General features: G+C 41.7%; 1 protein-coding gene across 2 annotated transcripts in view; it reads right to left on the bottom strand.

Annotated features, from left to right (window-relative positions):
* Window positions 1–19,666, bottom strand: part of Cers6 (ceramide synthase 6) — a 228,347-nt gene that overhangs the window by 98,787 nt on the left and 109,894 nt on the right. For both annotated transcript variants that reach the window (XM_057755085.1, XM_057755084.1), the window contains exon 4: window positions 12,068–12,125. In XM_057755085.1, coding sequence (XP_057611068.1) covers window positions 12,068–12,125 — 58 coding nt within the window. The remainder of the gene's footprint in view (window positions 1–12,067; window positions 12,126–19,666) is intronic.

A 19,666-nucleotide genomic window follows, 5' to 3' on the forward strand; every position in this document is an offset into this window, starting at 1 on the left:
AGAATGTGGGAACATCACCTCACCTGGTGAAAAGAAGTTCACAGAAGTGACTCAGGTAAGGACCTTTATGTAATGAAGTTATTTGGTTTACAAGTGGCAGGTTTGACTATAAAAAGGGAACTGATATGCTGACAGCGGAGACCACAGCAGCACACTGTGAAGATGGCAGCAGGGCCCACAAGCTAAGGAACAGGCCACTGGGAGTCAGGATTACCTTTGTCACAGCCCCATCGCTCCTTAGCTTTTCCTCACAGTGACATAACTCATACTGCTGACTTCAGAACCTGAATAAAACAAGTTCTGTTGTTCAAGTCTCTACATTTGTGGTGTTTCAGCAGTCATAGTAAAGAAACACCCAAGGGAAACACAAAGTAAACACCAGAACAGAACACAGCAGTACTCAGGGTACTTACCTGCCCATCAATCACTGTCCATCATCGGCCACCCAGCATCACACCACTGGGCTGCTCTTTGGAGAGTCTTCCTCCAATCAGAATCAGAAACAAAAGAAAGACACAGAAATCCACGAACTCACAAGTCCTCCGAATGACTCCAAGGCCGTTCTGGCTTGAGAGCCAGTGAATCCACACTCTTCCTTTGAACTAGGTGACGACCAGCATGTCAGACATCTTAAAGGATGAAATAAGCTAAACTAATGGAATATCACTTCTCTGAAAAAATTGCTATGAGAACACAATGTGAAAAACAACAAGCCTACCCCAAATGTATGAAAGCACAAATAGCAAAATATTGTATTAAGAGCGGCGGGCTACGTTCCTGGCACCCGGCCGCCCGCACGGCTAGCTTTATACCCGAAATAATTACATGGAAACTGTATTCTTTTAAACATTGCCTGGCCCATTAGTTATAACCTCTTATTGGCTAGCTCTTACATATTGATCTAACCCATTTTTAATAATCTGTGTAGCACCACAAGGTGGCTTACCAGGAAAGATCTTAACCTGCGTCTGTCTGGAGTGGGAGAATCATGGCGACTGACTGACTCGGCTTCTTTCTCCCAACATTCTGTTCTGTCTACTCCGCCTACCTAATTTTCTGTCCTATCAGGGCTAAGGCAGTTTCTTTATTTAACCAATGAAATCAACACAAAACAGAAGACTCCCACATCAGCAAAACACCTTCAAAACGACACAAAAGAGCTCTTACTAATTCATTCTGTCTCATCTGTGGATAAACGTTTGAAATGGAGAAGTCAAATATGAATCCATTCATTCTGAATCAGGTACTCAGTACAGTAGGGTATTTTTCGCCTCACTGGCAAAAATAGCCAGAAATTAGTGCCTTTTTTCACAGTGCCAAAAGGAAGAGGTGCATTCTGTACTCCTATCAATTTCTTGGCTGAGAATTTCCATGATGTACATATGAGGATTAATGTTTCAATGACTGTTTTGTGACATGGGGTTTCGTTATGTAGTCCAGGTTGGCTCTGTTTCTGGGTAGCATGTGCTATGTCCAGCTCTCAGTGATATAATAAGAATGTGTTTAAAAAAAAACTCAAATATATGTCAAGAGGAAAACAATAGAGGAAAAGAATAACGTTTCCAATATAATTCTGAAAAATACCCATCAGGTGCAACATTTACACTGTATTATCCAAAATGCTATCTTGTCACAGCTAGGTTTCATGCCAAAGTTATTGAATGAACTTGAGAAGAAATGACCATAATGAACCAATGTCAAAGCTTAAATTCAATTTTCAATTTCCACATTCTTATCTAAACGGCTATATATTAAATTATGGCAAATAATCAGTAGTTCTGTATTTTACTAACAAAGCTTCCTCTCTAAACCAGGCTGATGTTCAGGATTGCTTGTTCGTTGGGGCATGAGGTCAGATCTGGTCCCCACCTAGGTCTGAAGCTTCTACTGAAGGTACTGCAAGGTATGGAACTTTCCAAGTACTTGAGAACCTAACCCACAGGCAGATCTGGCTCCTTCCTGTGTCTGCTAATTTGGCTGATGCTGCTGCTCAATGTGGAACTTCCCCCACCCCTGTGGCCATAAACGGTCAGGTCATCTTTATAGATAAACCTTAAGCTTTCATTAGATTTAAGAACCTCAAAGGCTCTAATTACATGTTTCTTCTCCTGCACCTTGCACCCTGCCTTCTGAGTGGGTGTGGGGTCATCTGGACAAGTGTGGTCAACCTACCAGAACCACACCTGCTGTGGAACAATGGTCTTGTACTCTGCAAAGATTTGTCACTTGTATTGGTTTAATAAAATGCTGATTGGTCAGCAGTCAGGCAGGAAGTATAGGTGGGGTGACAAGAATAGGAAAATTCTGGGAAAAGGAAAGGTTCAGTCTGCAGGCATCACCCAGACACAGAGGAAGCAAGATGAGAATGCTTTGCCGATAAAAGGTCCCAAGCCACATGGCTAACACAGACAAGAATAATGGGTTAATGTAGGATGTAAGAGTTAGTTAATAAGAAGCCTGAGCTAATAGGCCAACCAGTTTATAATTACTGTAGACCTCTGTGTGTTTCTTTGGGACTGAGCAGCTGTGGGACCAGGCAGGACAGAAACCTCATCAACACACACCTCTAAAAATATCTGATTCTTTCTCTCTGAGCAGCTGTCCACTGTCAATAGATCCTCAGTTATGGGTCGGAACCCATATGTACCTCACTATCCATGCAGGAATATTAGCTGGCTTGTTCTTCTGTAAGTCTTACATAGGCAAATACAGCTGTTGTGAACTCCTGAGTGTAGAAATCCTCTTGAGTCATAAGACATTGTCTCATCTATGTCCTCCACAGCCTTTGGCTCCTGCAATCTTCCCTCAATGTTCCCTGAACCCTGGAGAGGCTGGAATGTGGTGTGTGTTGGTATAATGCTTAGCCATAAACAAGACAGCCATAAATTACAACTTCTGACCGCCAAATTCCTGTGCTTACATTTCTAGTTAGCAACCTCTGAGGTCTATTTTAGGTGGCAGCTAGGATATTATCAGAAAATGTTTTTTAAGTTTTATGTTTTTACTGATATATAACTTAGATAAGCAAACTATATGAACCTAAGGGCTAAACTGGATGCCCATCTACATATGCTTATGAATACACTAAGCCATCATAGCCCTTAGTAAGAATGTCTCCAGGCTGGGAGTGAAGGTCAGGGTCAAGCTTGATCTCCAGTACCAAAAGCAACGACAAAATCCATTTCCAGAACTCACTCTAGCAGATTCCCCAATGCCCCCCCCTTTCCAGTGTAATTACTTTTATTGATTAATTTTGCTAACTTTTATTTCCCATTTACTCACAGTTACCTAAATTCCTTCAACAAAAGGAATAATCTTATGTTGGACTTGGAAGAGTCTTGGAATAGTCAACCTAGTGAAGTTTATCGCTTGGCTTTTTCTTAATGAAGCTTCAACAATAGCAATGTTGGCCCCCTTAAGGAGTGCATATTCCTCTTCATGTTAATGAAGTAGGGGAGTTAAAAAAAAAACAAACACAGCAAGAACAGTCATTTGTTCAACCTTACAGGGGACAGCAGTAGACGGAGGACCTGATGATCTGGGGCTCTCATAGGAACACACAGGTCTCTTGACACAGGTCTCTCGTGGGAACACAGCCTGGTTGGACAGGAATGTCAGATACTCTGATCCACATCAACACTTTGTCCTAAGTACCCCTTCACTCCCCACATAACCAGACAAGACCATGAAAATGAACACAGCTGTCACAAGCAGGAGTGTTTTATCTCCTTATTTCTCCCAGAAAGCTGATTTTTAAGGGAGGTGTGTGTGTGTGTGTGGGGGGAGATCTGGCAGTTTCATTTCCATTGTTGAAAATGTTTCAGGCTGATTATTGCGTGTGAAAGCCATTCGCTTTCGGATTTTAGTAAAACACACTTGAATGACAAAGAATGCTTTGTGTGGAATGCAGCGTGTGATTTGCCTGTGTGGCAGGGAGGTCCCTGCTGCGGCTTCACTAATGCAGAGCGGCTGTGCAGGTGCGGGCTCTGATTCAGAGATCGATACTTCATCTCTAATTACCCGAGCCCTCCTGCACACTACTGTTTTCCTAGTCCCCATGGAAACAGGACATGAATACTGAAGCAATCCAGTCGTCAGGCGCTGCCGCCCCGGTAGCCAGTGCAGGTCTGCAAAGCCAACTCCGCCACAGCATACAGATGAGGAGTAATAGTTCTCACAATCAAGCTCTGTTCTAGACGCACGAGACGTCCATGCCTTCAGGGAACTCATGATGAATAGATTTCAATGAGTGTTATTTTGGTAACCTCTGAAATGTACGCCTCTGCTTCTTTCTCTTTCCCTTCAGTCCGGGAGTTTCTACAAGTGGACAGGACACTGAGTGAATTGGAAAGGGACTTAACCAGAGTCAGGAGTGCTTGGAACAATTACAGAAAAGTATGTATCACACTGTAAGGTCAGAGTGGCCATTTGTACTTGGGGATCAAGTAATCCATGACCTTGGCTCCCCATAGCCATTCCCGGTTCGTGAAATCTTGCAGTTTTCCTGCTCAGCTGCCTGGAGAAAGCTGTCATGAAATGTCATTGTCTCTAGATGTGCCCTGAATGCAATAAAAGACAACTTTGTGTGTGGCAGGGTGCTGTTCCAAGTTTTTTAGGGGACACTCCACTAAACCAAAGAGCAAGTATTACTGTAACTGAGACACTATGAGCCATCACTGCAGTGCTAACACAGTCCTTGCATCACCTGAAAATGGGTACTCTCACCCTAAATAGATTCCCCCAAATGTGCAAAATACCAGCTGCTAATTGCGAATAGTATATTAAAGATTTGCTAGTCATATCGCAGGAAGTACATACATGCCATAGGAAAGAAAATACACTGCATAGCTGTTTCCTAAGGAGGATGTCTATATACAGTCTGTAGATACTTGAGATGATGCTAGACTTTTTAAACCAAACTTTGTGTGGGTGCACACATGTATGTATAGCTGTGTACATGTGTGTATGTACACATACATGCATGTGTATGTACAGATGCACAATCACATGTGAACATGTATGTAGAGCCTAGAAGTTACCACTGAGTAGCTTTCTTTACCAATTTCCATTTCATTTCTTGAGACACCATCTCTCATTGAATGTGGAGCTCACTGGTTCAGCTAAACCAGCTGGACAGTAGGTTCCAGGCTTCCTCCTGTCTCCATGCCTCCAGTCTGGGATTTACTCTGTGTCTGGACATCTTTGTGGGTTCTAAGGATTCAAACCCAAGTCTCCATGACTGGGAAGGAGATAATGCGCTGACTGAGCCACCCCTCAGCCCTATGTTAAACCTTAGTTCTTTGCCATTTTAATGGGAAGTCATTTTATAATTACTATTTTCTCATATCAAAATTGTTAACAACTTCATAGTCTTTTATAATATAGTCATTTCATGTTAATTCCTACATCTTAGAGCTCTTGAATAATAATGGAATGAAATATTTTTAGAAACAGTATCCATATTTCTGCTTTTGTAGAAGAACTGGCTCCTTCATTCGTACGTGTTCCTTTATGTATGTAACCAGCAGACAAACACACTAAGACTTGGCTACCTCACTTCATCCGCAGCTCCACTCAGCTTTACTAGGATCTTAAGCACGGCTATTATGGATTTATTTTCAAAGGATTTCATGCTACTCTACTCACTTGATAGAAATATAGTGGAACAATTCTGTAGATGTTAAATATTAAGAACATTTTAAGTGGTTTTTATTATTGCATATAGACAGTGATAATATTTTAAGTGGTTTTTATTATATGCATATAGACACTGATAATATTTTTCATTGTAATTAATAGCTTTACATATTCATACTTGAAGATATTTAAAGTTCTTTCTTCAGCATGAATGTATAGGAATTGAACTTCCAGGTAGAGATTTATGAGCACATTTATAATTATTCTGGATCACCATGCTGCTTTTTAAGCAGACTGTACCAATTTACCATAATTTCAGATTCTCCACTGAATTATCAGATGTGAGCTGAAGGTGCTGCTTTAGGCCGCATGCCTGAGGTCAGAGAGAACAATTATATACCAGAGAGACTGGGTGATTTGCCTAAAGCCAGATAAAGCTGATGGGGGGGAGAATCAGTCATGGAGATGGCAATGATACCGTGGGGACAGCGTGACTACAGCACCATCTCTGTGCCACACTGCCCTGAGGTTCTCACTCCTTAGGCTCTCCTTGTTGGGAATGTGAGCCACAGCTGCTAAAAAGGGGAAGTGGACTGGGGCGAGCAGAAGACACAGGTTGGATAAAGGCATCTGTAAAGATTGGTGTAACGGGAAAGGAAACCGCTGTAGAAGCAGCCCTGAGGTTTGATCCGAAATTTTGCTCCAGAAAGGATGTGAGCCTGTTAGTAAGGCTCCAGGCACGGTTACAGCAAGGTGCCACTGAGTAGGAGGCCCCGGCGGTACATCACATCAATTCTCTTGTTTAGAGGTTACAAAAGATTCAGAATTCCATGCAAAGCCCAACTGCCAATCAGCAATAATTAGTGCATGCAGGTGTGTCTGGACCACGGTCCAGGCAATCAAGGATAGCTATGAATGACACTGGGAGGGTTCTGTGGGAGTTGAAGGCGATCACGTTTTCTCATCACCCGAATCGGTGGCTCTGAGCACAAACTTTGTACATTCCAAGCGGTGTTGCAATGTCAAAGAGCTGAGCAGGCCCACCAGCACCTTCCAAAGCTTCACACACACTTAAATCAGGGATCTCAGAGAAAGTACTATGCTCCCATTTTGAGAGCTCCCCAGAGAAGTTTCAGAGAGCAAAGTGCAGCCGCACTTGGATGTAGATCAAGATCCTCCTAGTTGGCCAAGCAGAGGCCAGCAATTCAACCTTGAACTCTGCCCACCTAAGTGTCCCACCCCGATATGTCTTTGAACTCTTCATCAACCAGGTCAACTATTAAAAATCAGCACTGACTTGAACTACTCGTTGATGAAAGCTGCTTTCTAACTTTTCTTGGACTCAGCAAAGAACTTAAAAACACGTCTAGTTCTGCCTCGGGGGCATCAATGGACTCTTCCAAAACTGGTTTTTCTTTCCCCAAATGAGAAATTTAGGCCACTTGATCTTTAAGGTTCCTTCTCCCAATGCTAGTTATCCAAGTCATGTGCACATAAAAACAAATCGTGTGTGTGTGTGTGTGTGTGATGTGTTTACACACACACCTGTCTGACAGCATGCACATGCCACAGCATACAAGCATCGTCAGAGGACAACCTCCGGTCCCCCTTTCCTGATTGTTTGATTCAGGGTCTCTTTGTTGCTTGATGCTGCCTGTGTCAGGGAACTTGCCTGTGAGCCCCTAGGGAGTTATCTGTCTCTGCCTGCCATTGCCCGGTAGTGGCACTGGGAGAATGACCATGCTATACTGAGTCTAGCTTTCTGTCTGTCCTGTGCTTGACTTTCCTCAGGTCCTTACACTTGTACAGCCATCACTTTAACCACCAAGACATTATCGACCCAACCTGCCAAGTGCACTTCTGATACAGCACAGAATGGGCCATTGTCAAAGGTAAAGGTAAAATTTGAATTTCCCTAAATAAGTGACTGTGTCCAAACAATTTCATAGTTTAAAAAATAACACACACACAAAAAATAACACACACACACACACAACTTGTAAATGGATATTTTAACAACTGGTCGAATTTTATTTTCACCTTCACATAGACAAACTGGTGACAATTCTATTTCAGAAGCATTCCAAGTTGACCAATATGCAAAAGATAACAATTGGAAATACTAGACCAGCATCATAGGCTATGGCCACATGTACCACGAAAGGCAGGGCCATGGTTCGAGTCAGATTCAAGAAATTGAAGGGCATGGGCAACAAGAAGAGTCTGCAGGACTACTTTTCAACTGCACGGTTTAGTGGTTAGTCATCAAGTTGATATAACAGAGAGTAGCCAGCAGGTATTTTGGTGTGTGCTGTATGCTTGTGTTCATGCTCATGACTGTGTGCAGGTGCGTCGGCACACATGTCTATATGTATGTGGAGGGCGGTGCTCAACGTCAGGTGTCTTCTGCCCTCCATTTTTTATTTTAAGACAAGTTCTCCCACTTGGAAGAATCTGGAACTTGCGGATTTGACAAGGCTAGCTGACCAGCGAGCTCCACGGATCCTACCGCTTCTGCCTCTCCAGTGCTGGGATTGCAAGGGTGCAGCATCATCAATGTCTAGATTTTCACATGGGAGTTGAGGATCCAAGCTCAGGTCCTCATACTTATGTGGCAAGCGTTTTATTGATTGAGACATCTCCCCAGTCCCCACAACAGTGTATTTTAAAAATAGTAATAAAATACTGTGTATTAGCGGAGCACATGACATAAAGGGGCAACAACGGGAGTTTGGACTCATTACCCAGATACTGCTCTCTGCTCAGAGCTGGATTCTGCAGACCACACTTCCGCGGGCTCCACAGTGCCAGCGTCTTGCCCAGTCTGACCTCTCAGAAACATTATGGCGCTGGGAAGCTGCAGGGGGAGATGGAATTTGGTATGTTCTGGTTTGCTTACACTTTTTACTATCTTGCCAGTGACACACCTTTATCCCATGGCAGCCACAGGGCCAGCTTTCCTCTCCGGGACACCAGCTAGCCAGTATCCCCTCCTCAGAAAGTTTACAGGGCTCCATGTACTTTTCAGTTCCTTTCCCAAATTCCTTGATCCTGAGTGTTAGTGCTTTCTTGCCATCACTACCTCCAGGGTAGTACTAAGGAAAGGCCAGTCTTTGAGATGTTTGCTATTGATTCACAATGGCAAAGGTGTTTACACCAGTGTATACACTAATTAACATCACTAGCTACACTGCTTGCAAAGGCAGACGGCCTCAAAAAGGAGCAGTGAGTTGATTCACATCCAGGCTGCAAGCTTCTCACTGCATGGTGGTGTTAGTCGCTGGCCATTCAGCTGCTTTGATTTACACAACCTCAGCGGCTCCCCATGAGCAGTCGTTGTTGTTGTTGTTAAGGATTAATAGTAACTCCTAATATACTTCTTGTGTTTTCTGTCTTTTACCAGGCTTTGATACAGAAGTTAGATATAGTTATTTGTTCAACAGTTTTTCTTTTGGTTATATGCATGCATGCTTACAAAACGGATCATGATATAAAAATGACATTAAATGGTTACAAGCTAGAAACAAACTAGCCTAACTTATAGATTCTAGGAAATTCTTTTTATCTGTATCTTAGTAAAATGTGTGTGTGTGTGTGCGTGTGCGTGTGTGTGTGTGTGATTCCTGTGATGTTATATTTAAGACATGGACTTTAAAAATATTTTTAATATTCAGCCAAATAGAAATTTCCATCTAAAAGTGACCAAATCCAAATCAAACAAACAAACAAAACCAATAGTCCAGACAGGCTATTAGCACTCCATCCTCTTGCCTCAGCCTCCTCAGTGATGGGATTACAAATGTACACTCATGTTGGGCATTGGTTTGGTTTATTTCAGGACCCTAGACAGCATGCCAATTTGTGTCAGTTGGCTGCAGGACTTTGGGGGCAACCCAGGTAACTCAGAACCTCCTTTTACAAAGGCATTTGTCCCTGCCAGTCATGTGTGAGTGGACCTATCCATGGACAGCACCCAAAGATCAAGAAACAGCCAGACTTGGGCTTACGTCAAACTATTTGGGCATTTCTCATCATAGCAATAGCCTAACACAGCAGTCTACTTAGATGTCTGTAATTTTAGACCAGAAAGGACTCAGTGTCCCTAGAAGATAAGCTACAGCTGATCTGTCTGATTTAAGGAAGGATGGAGGGAAACAGGGTAGATCGCCAAGCATTTTTCTACAAGCCAGGGAATTAGTCCACGCTTTTGATACTGGAATGAAAATTAGTTCATTGCTCAGTGATTCTGAGAATTTTCCTACTACACTATCTGGAAAAATTTGAACACAAAGGTGAACTTGGGCTATTTCAGTAAAATGTATTGACTCTATGTTAAAATATTTACAATATTATGAAATTTTCATCTTAATTTTGCGGTTGCATCCACATTTTTTCCCCTCTTGGTTGGAGACAAGTAAATAATACTGTCTTTTCCAAGTTCATAAAACTATTTAAAATATTTAAGCTTTTAAGTTATTTATACTGGAATAAGGACTTGGTTTAGTCAACTGAGTTGACTTGACCAAAGGAAGAAGTTGTGTGTGAACTGTGCAGCCTGGGAAAGCGAGAGGCCAGGAGTACGACACAGCAGTGCGGTGTGCACTGAATTTGAGGTTCACCGTGAGTAAACTTTAATGTGACGCTCAGAACATTACCGACCTTCTCTGAATTTGTACTTTCGTGACCATGAAACAGGGGGTTGACAAGGCATTTGCCAAGTTCTGCACAGGTATTCTGACAACATGGATTCAACACACAACTCTGTCTCCCATGATAGCAGCTAAACTGAACAGTTCATCTGAACGAACGCTGTTCAGAAAGCACTAAAGAAAGAACTTCAATACAAGTTTACTCGACCGGAGCATGTCTTGGCCTTTCGCTGTCTTTAAAGCATTTGTTATGCCCTGAAAGGAAACTAGTATAAAATGGTGAAGTTTCAGGAAAAAAAAAATCCTGAGAAAACATTCTATTGACAAGTTTCTTTATGGCCTTGCATGGTCCATTGGCCTTCCACTCTCGATCCGGTCAGTCTGGACAAAAGGTATTCTCAGGCCATTCAGTTTGTGTAGGGGCAGAATGAACTAGAATGAATTAGATCTATGTCAACGTGCTTCCTGTTCTGGTATCAGATGGCCACACTTATTATGTGGGGGACAATGGAAACTATACAACAAAAGGAGGGGACAGGACAAGAGTGGTCCGGCTCCCACCATCTCGTCCTCATCTAGCAGAAGCAAGCCTGAACCCCCAAACCGTGGGACTGTCAGCAACTTGACATTCTATGAAGGGCGAATCTGTCACAGCACCTCCAGCTCTCTCTACAGCTATCTTCTCGGAGGAAGCATAAAGTTCCTATGCTCACTCCACTTTCCTCGCTAAGTCTGAGAACACAAATATAAGGGTTCAGACGAAACATTTTCTGCCACGCCTGTTCACTCCAGCAGCAGGTTTCTCCACTGTGAGTGTGAAGTTCATCCACCTAAATTTACTCCAATGCCCCAGAACCGTACTTTCTTATTAAGTGAAAAGAAGCCAACCAACAAGCACAGTTACCCGAGGAAATGGCAAGCATTGAAGAGAGTATCCTAGGGGGCTTTAACAAGGGGAAGTGACCACTTTTTATAAGAGCGATTCCATCGGTAGACAGTATCTGATAACTCAGACTTAAAAAAACAAGAGATTTGAAAATGTCACATCAATATTTATAAGCTTTCCTAGTAACTTATGCTACTAGGCCTATATTCTATGTTAGAGATCTTTTATAATTAAAAAAAAACACTGATACTACTTTGGAGGTTAACAGTATGAGGTACTTTTAAAAGTAACTTTCCGTCTTATACCAAGCTACCATTGTTAATGCAAACAAGAATATGAGAAGACAGATCTTTTTGAGTCTTGAACTTAAGCACCCTGATTTATCAGTAACACCAGTAAGAGTGGCGATGATCAGGCAGAAGGAGACCGTGCCTGATAAAGGATTTCCATACAGCAATGGGTCCTAGTTCATGCAGCTGTTAGCACCAGCAGTTGGTGCCACCCTGCTATGTAATGTGCAAGACTCTAAAAGAGCAGTCTCTACTGGAGGGGTTACAGTAGTTCTCAGGTCATGTGACAAGCAACGCTGAAGTGCTAGCCTCAACACTAACATCACAGAATCAACTGATGTTACAAGTTCTACTGCAAAAGAAGTAGTCACTAGACAGAGCACACTGAAGACGCCACATCCACGCCGAGAAACAAACTGTTTTTCAGAGCATTTCAGACACATGTCTAGATGAGTTTTATGTGAACGTTTTTATAAATCAAATTTAAATGTTCAAGAAATCCTTAGGAAAGTTGTTAAAGTATTTAAAATATTGTTATGTATTAAAAATTAGATGTGGGCCTATGGGCACATAAGAATTATATGAAATAATTTGACAGTGCCTACCTGTTTCAAGAACCGGACTCCGTAGCTAAATACATACAGGGAAAAGGAAAATCTCCACCTGTAGAAGATTAAAGAAATTAAGACAATCAGTTTACATATTTCACAGTATACCTGAAATGTGAGGAAAAAGTTAATTAAGTTTTCTGTCCCTTTAAACCAAAGAATGGATTTGGTGAAAGTCACTGGCCGAGCATGAATAGTCCTGTGTATGACTTCAGGAAATAATTATTAGCCATTATTCACAACCTTTCTTTAAGTTATCAAACTTGCCCAGCTGCCCTTCTTCCTTCCCAACTTGTCAATTTTCTCTGATTGAACCCACATGGAGGGATGAGGCTCACCAAATGAAGGTATTTAAGTTTTTATTTACAAAAAGCATCCTACCCTTGTACTCAACACCCAAATTTACTTCTTGCATGCAATGAAAACTTTTTAAAAAGTGTGTGTGTGTGTGTGTGTGTGTGTGTGTGTGCAGGTGCAGGAACATGTGCACATGGGCACATATGTGTGTACATGTGTTTGTATCTGTGGTCATGTGTGCACTATGTGTGTGTATGGCTCCAGTGACGAAACTCAGTCAGCTGAGTTTGTGCCGTAAGCACCTTTTTCTCGAACCACCTCTCTGGCCTTCCTTGTCCTCTCTGAATGTGAATACCATGCTTTTAAAAACTGGCTGGGATTCACTCAGCTGTATTTATCAGGTTACTAGGTTGGTGGAACCTTGGATGAGAGCTTGTAGATGAACATCCAAGAAGAAATAGACACCTTCATACCATCAGAAGACAAACTGTTTGCAAAGAACCTAAAAGTTTTTAAGTAAAGTAAGTGTCAGATTATAGGAGATGATTAAAATGATACATAAATTGAAAGAAGGAAGAATTACATTTAGGGGAGGAAGAGTGTTAAGGTGCTAGGAAGTCGCTGACAACTGGCTTTCACCACCAACAGACACAAGCATCCCCCAGACTCCACAGAGAGACATTTCTGGGCTGGTCCACTCTCCAACGTTCTGAAATCTTAGGCAGAACTAACTCATTTAGAGAAGAACTTTGAACTTCAGAGTTGAAAGTCTTCAATAAGTAACTCATAAAAACCTGAATTCAGGAAGAAACAACAAAAACCGACAGGAGGAGGAGGAATTCAAAAAGTCTTGCAACGAACCTGCAAAGCACGGACGCTAGCCTCATGTGGACGTCCTCCTGTAATGGATGGCGCACGCACACAGTGTGAACAGCAAAAATGGACTTCACCCACAGCCACAACCCGTTTCCTTGGTGGCTACGGGTGAATGTCTGCCTCTGTGTTTCTTTCCATCTTGGGAACAAATTCTACATCAGAACCTAAAACCAAGACTGACATGGGCCATGTTCAGTTACACAGGGTTCAGCCTGACCTAATGCTTTGCGATCACCATATTGAATTCCAAATAAGTGTTAGACAATCCCCCATTTTATCTTGAATGGACCCTGTAGATTAGTTAGCTTTGATGAACAACACAGAATCTTTTCATTTAGGGCAAATCTGCTAATATCCCTTGACCTCAGCTATATCTCAGGGAAGAATACGTTTATTCCATAATGGTAATTCAAGGATTTGGTCATCTTTAGAGAAACATTTATTTCAGTCCCTTTCTTTCCCTGTTACACTGAGCCAGTGTACCTCAAGAATTTGCTTGTTTTTCTGGCCTCTGCAGACAACTAAATCCCCAACTGCTCTAGTGAATGATTTATAACAGCTGTCTCAATTCTGACCATTGTTTGCAGGCAATGATCGGACAGCTTATGTACAATAAAGATTTTATAGAAGTCATTGGAATTCTTATCATCATTTATGTGTCTGCATTTTATTCTATCACTAACATGACCCAGTTTTCCTAAGACACGGGCTCTATTACAGGAACACCGATGCCTCCCCTATTTGAATAACAAGTTGCAATGAATATTTACAAGGCAGACTTCTTATTTCCACAAAATATCTGCAGGAAGCCAAATTTGCAAACATTTTACAACATGAAAAATATACTCTAAGAGTTTCGTATAAGCTACCGTTTTAAATAATTGCTTCAAGCTTGTTCATTGTTCCCCAGACTTTCAACAGGATATCTCTCGGAGGAGATAAGGAAAGCGACATATAATGGGAAAGCGACCACAAATAGGAAGACATGACTTCCATTCTCCTGCTAGGAGCAGGGAAAGATTCTTATAACAGCAAGAGAATAAAATTAGATTTTAAGAGGGGTTTTAGAGGGCTTAAGGTGATACCTCAGTTAGTAAAGTACTTGCCTAAAATTATGGAAACTTGTGCTTAACACCCAGAAACCATGAAAAAAATCTGGGCATGGTGTTCTGTGTTTGCAATCCCAGTTCTGGGAAGGCAAAAGCAATGGAATAAACCTCCCAACAAAACTGAAAACCGGAGATTTCTGGATCTTGATGGTCTAGTTTGATCTAGTCTGATTCATCAGCTCCAAGTCGAGGAAAAACTCTACCTCAAAGAGACAGTATCCCTGAGTTTGCCCCTTGCTCCAACCCCCTAAACACAAACGTGTATCTGCATGAGTGCCACACACAGACACGTTTTTTAAGGTAACAGAGAAATAGAGATAACATTAAACAAATTATGGCTCTTTAGAGAAGTAGGAAAGTATCTTTCTGTTTGTACCCCCTTCCACATTCTTTTTTAAAAATAATTTCTTTACTTTTTTTTTAAACAAACTATTTTTTTTTTTACATACCAACCCCACCCCCCATCCACTCCTCAGAGAGGGTGAGGCATATTGCTTTGGGGAAGGTCCAAGACCCTCCCTACTATATCTAGGCTGAGCAAGGTATCCATCCAAAGAGAACAAGTTCCCAAAAGCCAGTACCAGCAGTAGGGATAAATCCTGGTGCCACTGCCAAGTGGCCCCACTGTCTGCCCCAGCCATGCAACTGTCAACCACATTCAGAGGGACTAGTTTGGTCCAATGCTGATCACTTCCCTGTCCAGCTGGAGTTGGTGAGCTCCCATTAGCTCAGGTAGACTGTTTCACTGGGTGTCCCCATCACGGTCCTGACCTCTTTGCTCATATTCTCACTCCTCCTACTCTTTAACTGGACTTTGGGAGCTCAGCCCAGTGCTCCACTAAGGGTCTCTGCCTGTTTCCATCAGTTGCTGGATGAAGATTCTATGGTGGCATTTAAGATATTCATCAATCTGACTACAGGGCAAGGCTAGTCGGGGCACCCTCGCCACTATTGTTTAGGGTCTTAACTGGGGTCATCCTTGTGGGTTCCTGGGAATTTCTCTAGTATCAAGTTTCTTGCTAGCCCCATAATGGCTCCTTCAATCAATATATCTCTTTCCTCGCTCTCATCTCTGTCCTTTCTCCACCTTGATTTTATCCTGTTCCCTCAAGTTCTCCTTCCCCACTTCTCCCCTCCTCTGTCCCTTCCACCCTTCCTTCTCCCCTGACCTCCATGCTCCTAATTTTGTCAGGTGATCTTGTCTGGTGGATCTATGTATGTTTTTCTTACGGTTCACCTTGTTACTTAGCTTATCTAGGATCATGAGCTATAGTCTCAATATTCTTTGCTTTACAGCCAGTTTCCACTTACGAGTGAGTACATACCACGTTCATCTTTCTGGGTGTGGGTTACCTCACTGTTGGCCATCTTGCCCAGAAACCTAGGCTTGATGATGCATTTGGGGGCAGCAGGAAAACCCCCAACTATATCAGTTTGTGATTGCTACTTCCTTTTACAGCTAGAAAGAAGGGGAAGTGTTCTGTACCCTGGTGGTTTCAGATGCAATCAAGATTCTGAGACAAGATGATTTTTGAAAGTGTTGCATGCCAGGAATTGGAGCTCTTCCATAGCATGCATATATATATATATATATATATCAGTGAACAAGGCATTGGAGATAGCTAATTTCTTTGAAAATCTCTCAGTCCACTGAAAACATGTCAGGGCCTACAAATATTTACTCACTACTTCATCAAAGACTTCAAAGAGAATTTTTACTAAGAAACAAAGGGACAGAGAATAGAACCAAGAGCATCTTCTCCTTGAGCAGGTCTGGAGATATCTTTTGCAATTCAGCAACAACAATAACAGCTAAATAACCGGCATGAATCTACCAAATGGGACTGAGTGTAGCAAGCAAACAGCATGCTAAATAACCACAGCACTCTCTCTTCAAGATGACTTCCTACAAAAATCAGAAGTCATTTTCCAGAAAATATTTCACATTCTCAATGTGATGAAGAAGACAAGATTTCTAAAATCAAAAGCAGAAAGACAAAGGTATAAATCAATTTTTAAGAGCAGCTGGACTAAAAGGAGATTATGGGTGAAGAAAACCAAAGAACGGTTGTGCAGACTCTGAAGACAGAGCCCGGAATTACAACCCATGTGAGGAAAGGTGAGGACAGAGAGAAAGAACAAGAAGCTGTGTTGGTGGGGAAGCCCTGGGGAGAGCCGGGGAAGGGGGAAAAACATGATCAAAAAATACTGTAAAAAACTGACATAGAAATAATCATCAATGACACATCTGAAAAGAATAAACTAAGAAATAAAGAATCAAATTATGTTCTAAACAAGACCAATTCAAAGCCACATCCAGAACTAAATTTGAATCCTAGAGTAAAAATGAAGAAGAATCCTTCTGTATTCAGGCAAGAAAACAAAACATATCAACACACAAACAAATCAGATAAAAACAAGTCATCATCAGGGGCACAAATGTCCACACGATCTTTAATTTCTCCTTCACACCAGCCAATGATAAAGATGGTTGAAGAAAGTCATGGCCAGCCGAGGTGCCTTTCATTGGTTAAGCAACTTTAAAAATATTCTCCTAATCAAAGGCTGTGAAACTGTGCTACTCTGCAGCCTTCATTAGATGGTAAGTGTGCCGCTCTGTGTGTAAAATAAACACATGTGCAAGATAAAAAATCTCATCTACAATAGTTATTGTATCTTGACAAATGTAAGATTTTTTGTAAATCTATAGCTAAATAAAATACACTCTTGAAATTTTTAAAAAAGTAACTCAGGTCAATTTCAACCCACCAAAACACCAAATATAAATTAAGAATTCAAAGAATATAGTTTTAAAATAAAATAGGATGCACAAACTTAGAAATATGCATAATTTCCCTAAATTTCATCAACCAATTAAAGCTATTGTTCTTAAGGGACAATATAAAATATTTAACAATAACCAAGGGATGAATTTTGAAATTACATTGGTAAAAACAGGGAATGAAGAAGCAAAACATTAAATTCATTGTTACAGACAATACTGTTTTGATAATGAAATATATAACTAATAATATTTTTATAGAATCTTAAATGATGAATCCTCATTAAAAATTGTTAAGTCAAAAATTACGTCTGTGCCTTTGTTTATGTAGTGCTAAAGTAGCAGAAGTTGAATTTCTTGCTTTCTTTTTTTTTTCCTTTTTGGTTTTTCGAGACAGGGTTTCTCTGTAGCTTTGGAGCCTGTCCTGGAACTAGCTCTTGTAGACCAGGTTGGTCTCAAACTCACAGAGATCCGCCTGCCTCTGCCTCCTGAGTGCTGGGATTAAAGGCGTGCGCCACCAACGCCTGGCTGGGTTTCTTATTTATTTACTTTTTAAGGTAAAGCAAGAACTCCCAGCAATAAGGAGGCAGGATTGAGGACAGCCATCTCATTGTGAAGCCCGGGAAGAGAAGGGCACTAGTGTAGTTGACAGAACTACAACTTGAATCCTACACTTCCCACGAAGGATGCAGACACTTGGACAGACACCATTAATAGCTCTCTATTGGGACCCTTTGTTGGCAACAGAGTGTTTGGTGCCAGCCACACCATTGGTAAAAGATAAAATGAGGACACAAATCCAGCATTGCCTCCAGAGGCTTCTCTCAAATTCTGCAGAATTAGTGCCTACTGCAGTACACGGAGACAGCACAAAGTGACAATCAGAAAGGAGAGAGTTAAGATTGTCACTAGCCTGTGACTGTCCCTTGGGGTGACCATACAAATTTCATTCTATTTAATGAACACGGTGATATCTATTTTTCCTCCTTCTTTAAGCCACAACCACATCTTCTCCTCTATCCAAACTGACTTTTCATAATCTTTCCGAACTTCCTTCCGGTCTCTACCTACCAAGGCTCTTGTCCCTAAAACATGTTGACTTAGCTGTAATATATCCTGCAAGTGTCTAACTCCTAATTGGATCTTCCCTATCTGAGGGAGAATTTTGTATCTTAAATCTTCTGCCCAGGACTGGCTCTTTGACAGCTGTTCTCACACACACAGATGGGACACAGGCTCCATGATTCTCACACAGTTTGGAACCAGTGGCACAGCAAATGTACCTCCTGGCCTGAAACTGAAGACGGTAACAAGTGTTTCTATGGGTGGGAATGAGAAGAAAATGAGGCAATCGTCAGGAGTAGATGGACAGACATGTGACACAAGGCACATGTTAAAGAATGACTTGTAATGCAGTGTTTAGCAGTTGTCATGTGTCATCCAACAAGTAATTCCTAATTAAGTTTTATGACTAACTATATCTCAATGCCAATGGCTACAAAACTCTACCTCATCAGAATGTGGTTCCCGGGCAGCTGTGTCCCATTGCATGTGGAGAAGACATGATGATAGAGCAAGCCTTCATTCTTCTTAAGTCGTTGAGCAGTAGGTCATGTCAAGGACAGACTCTCTTGCCCTTTTAACTTCAGGCATCCAGATCTGTTTGTAACCACATGCAATTCTGACTACACTATAGCCATACGTTTTACAAATAGCTCCAGGACTGCTCAGAATAAAATTCAGTGAGACAGTGAGGATCCACGGCCAGGGGTGCTCAGAGCAAGAAAGGCACGTGAATTCATGGGCTACTGAGGGTGTCCAGACAGACATAAGGAGTTGTTGATGCTCAGGGTTTCCATGGGTAACAGCTCACTCTTGTTTTTAATGATCTAATGAATTCTTGCTCCGTTATCAGAAAAATGATCCCGTAACTAAATTGGGGAGAATCAAGTCAAAGAAATTTTACCTGTAATTGTACAAATGACCAGATGGACATTCCTTAAGGATTTATTAAAGAACAAGAATATCTCACATGAGTATGAATATTTACAGTCCCCCCTCTAGGGGACCGACAATTTACAAAGCTGATTCTCGACAGACGATGACTCTAAGTCCATCTATTCACATCTTAAATCTGTGCTTCTAGCTTCTATCAAAAGGTGATTTGTATTTCAAGGTCATCCTGCTACAGTGTCTCTAAGGAAATCTCGTTAAGGTGGAGATGGCACCATAGTGTGTCCCGTCTGTAGGTGAGCTAGATAAGGGAGGGGTTAGTGAGGCAGGGAGGGACGGGTTGGATATGAAATGCAGAGAAGGTTCCAATGGGCTCTGAGTTTCCAGGGCCTAAGTCTTCTTAAGACTATGTCAGTAACATAGAACAGGACGACAGGCAGGATACTAACAGCTTCCAACACCAGAAAGTGGGCTGTTACTAACAGCATAAAGGTCCTTACTTCAAATCATGTAGTAGTAAAGAAAAAATTAATGCAGATGGGAGCTGAGGGTAGCAGGGACCTTCCTAGTACCATCTGA

The sequence above is a fragment of the Chionomys nivalis genome, chromosome 22, assembly GCF_950005125.1.
Source record: "Chionomys nivalis chromosome 22, mChiNiv1.1, whole genome shotgun sequence".
Lineage (NCBI taxonomy): Eukaryota > Metazoa > Chordata > Mammalia > Rodentia > Cricetidae > Chionomys > Chionomys nivalis.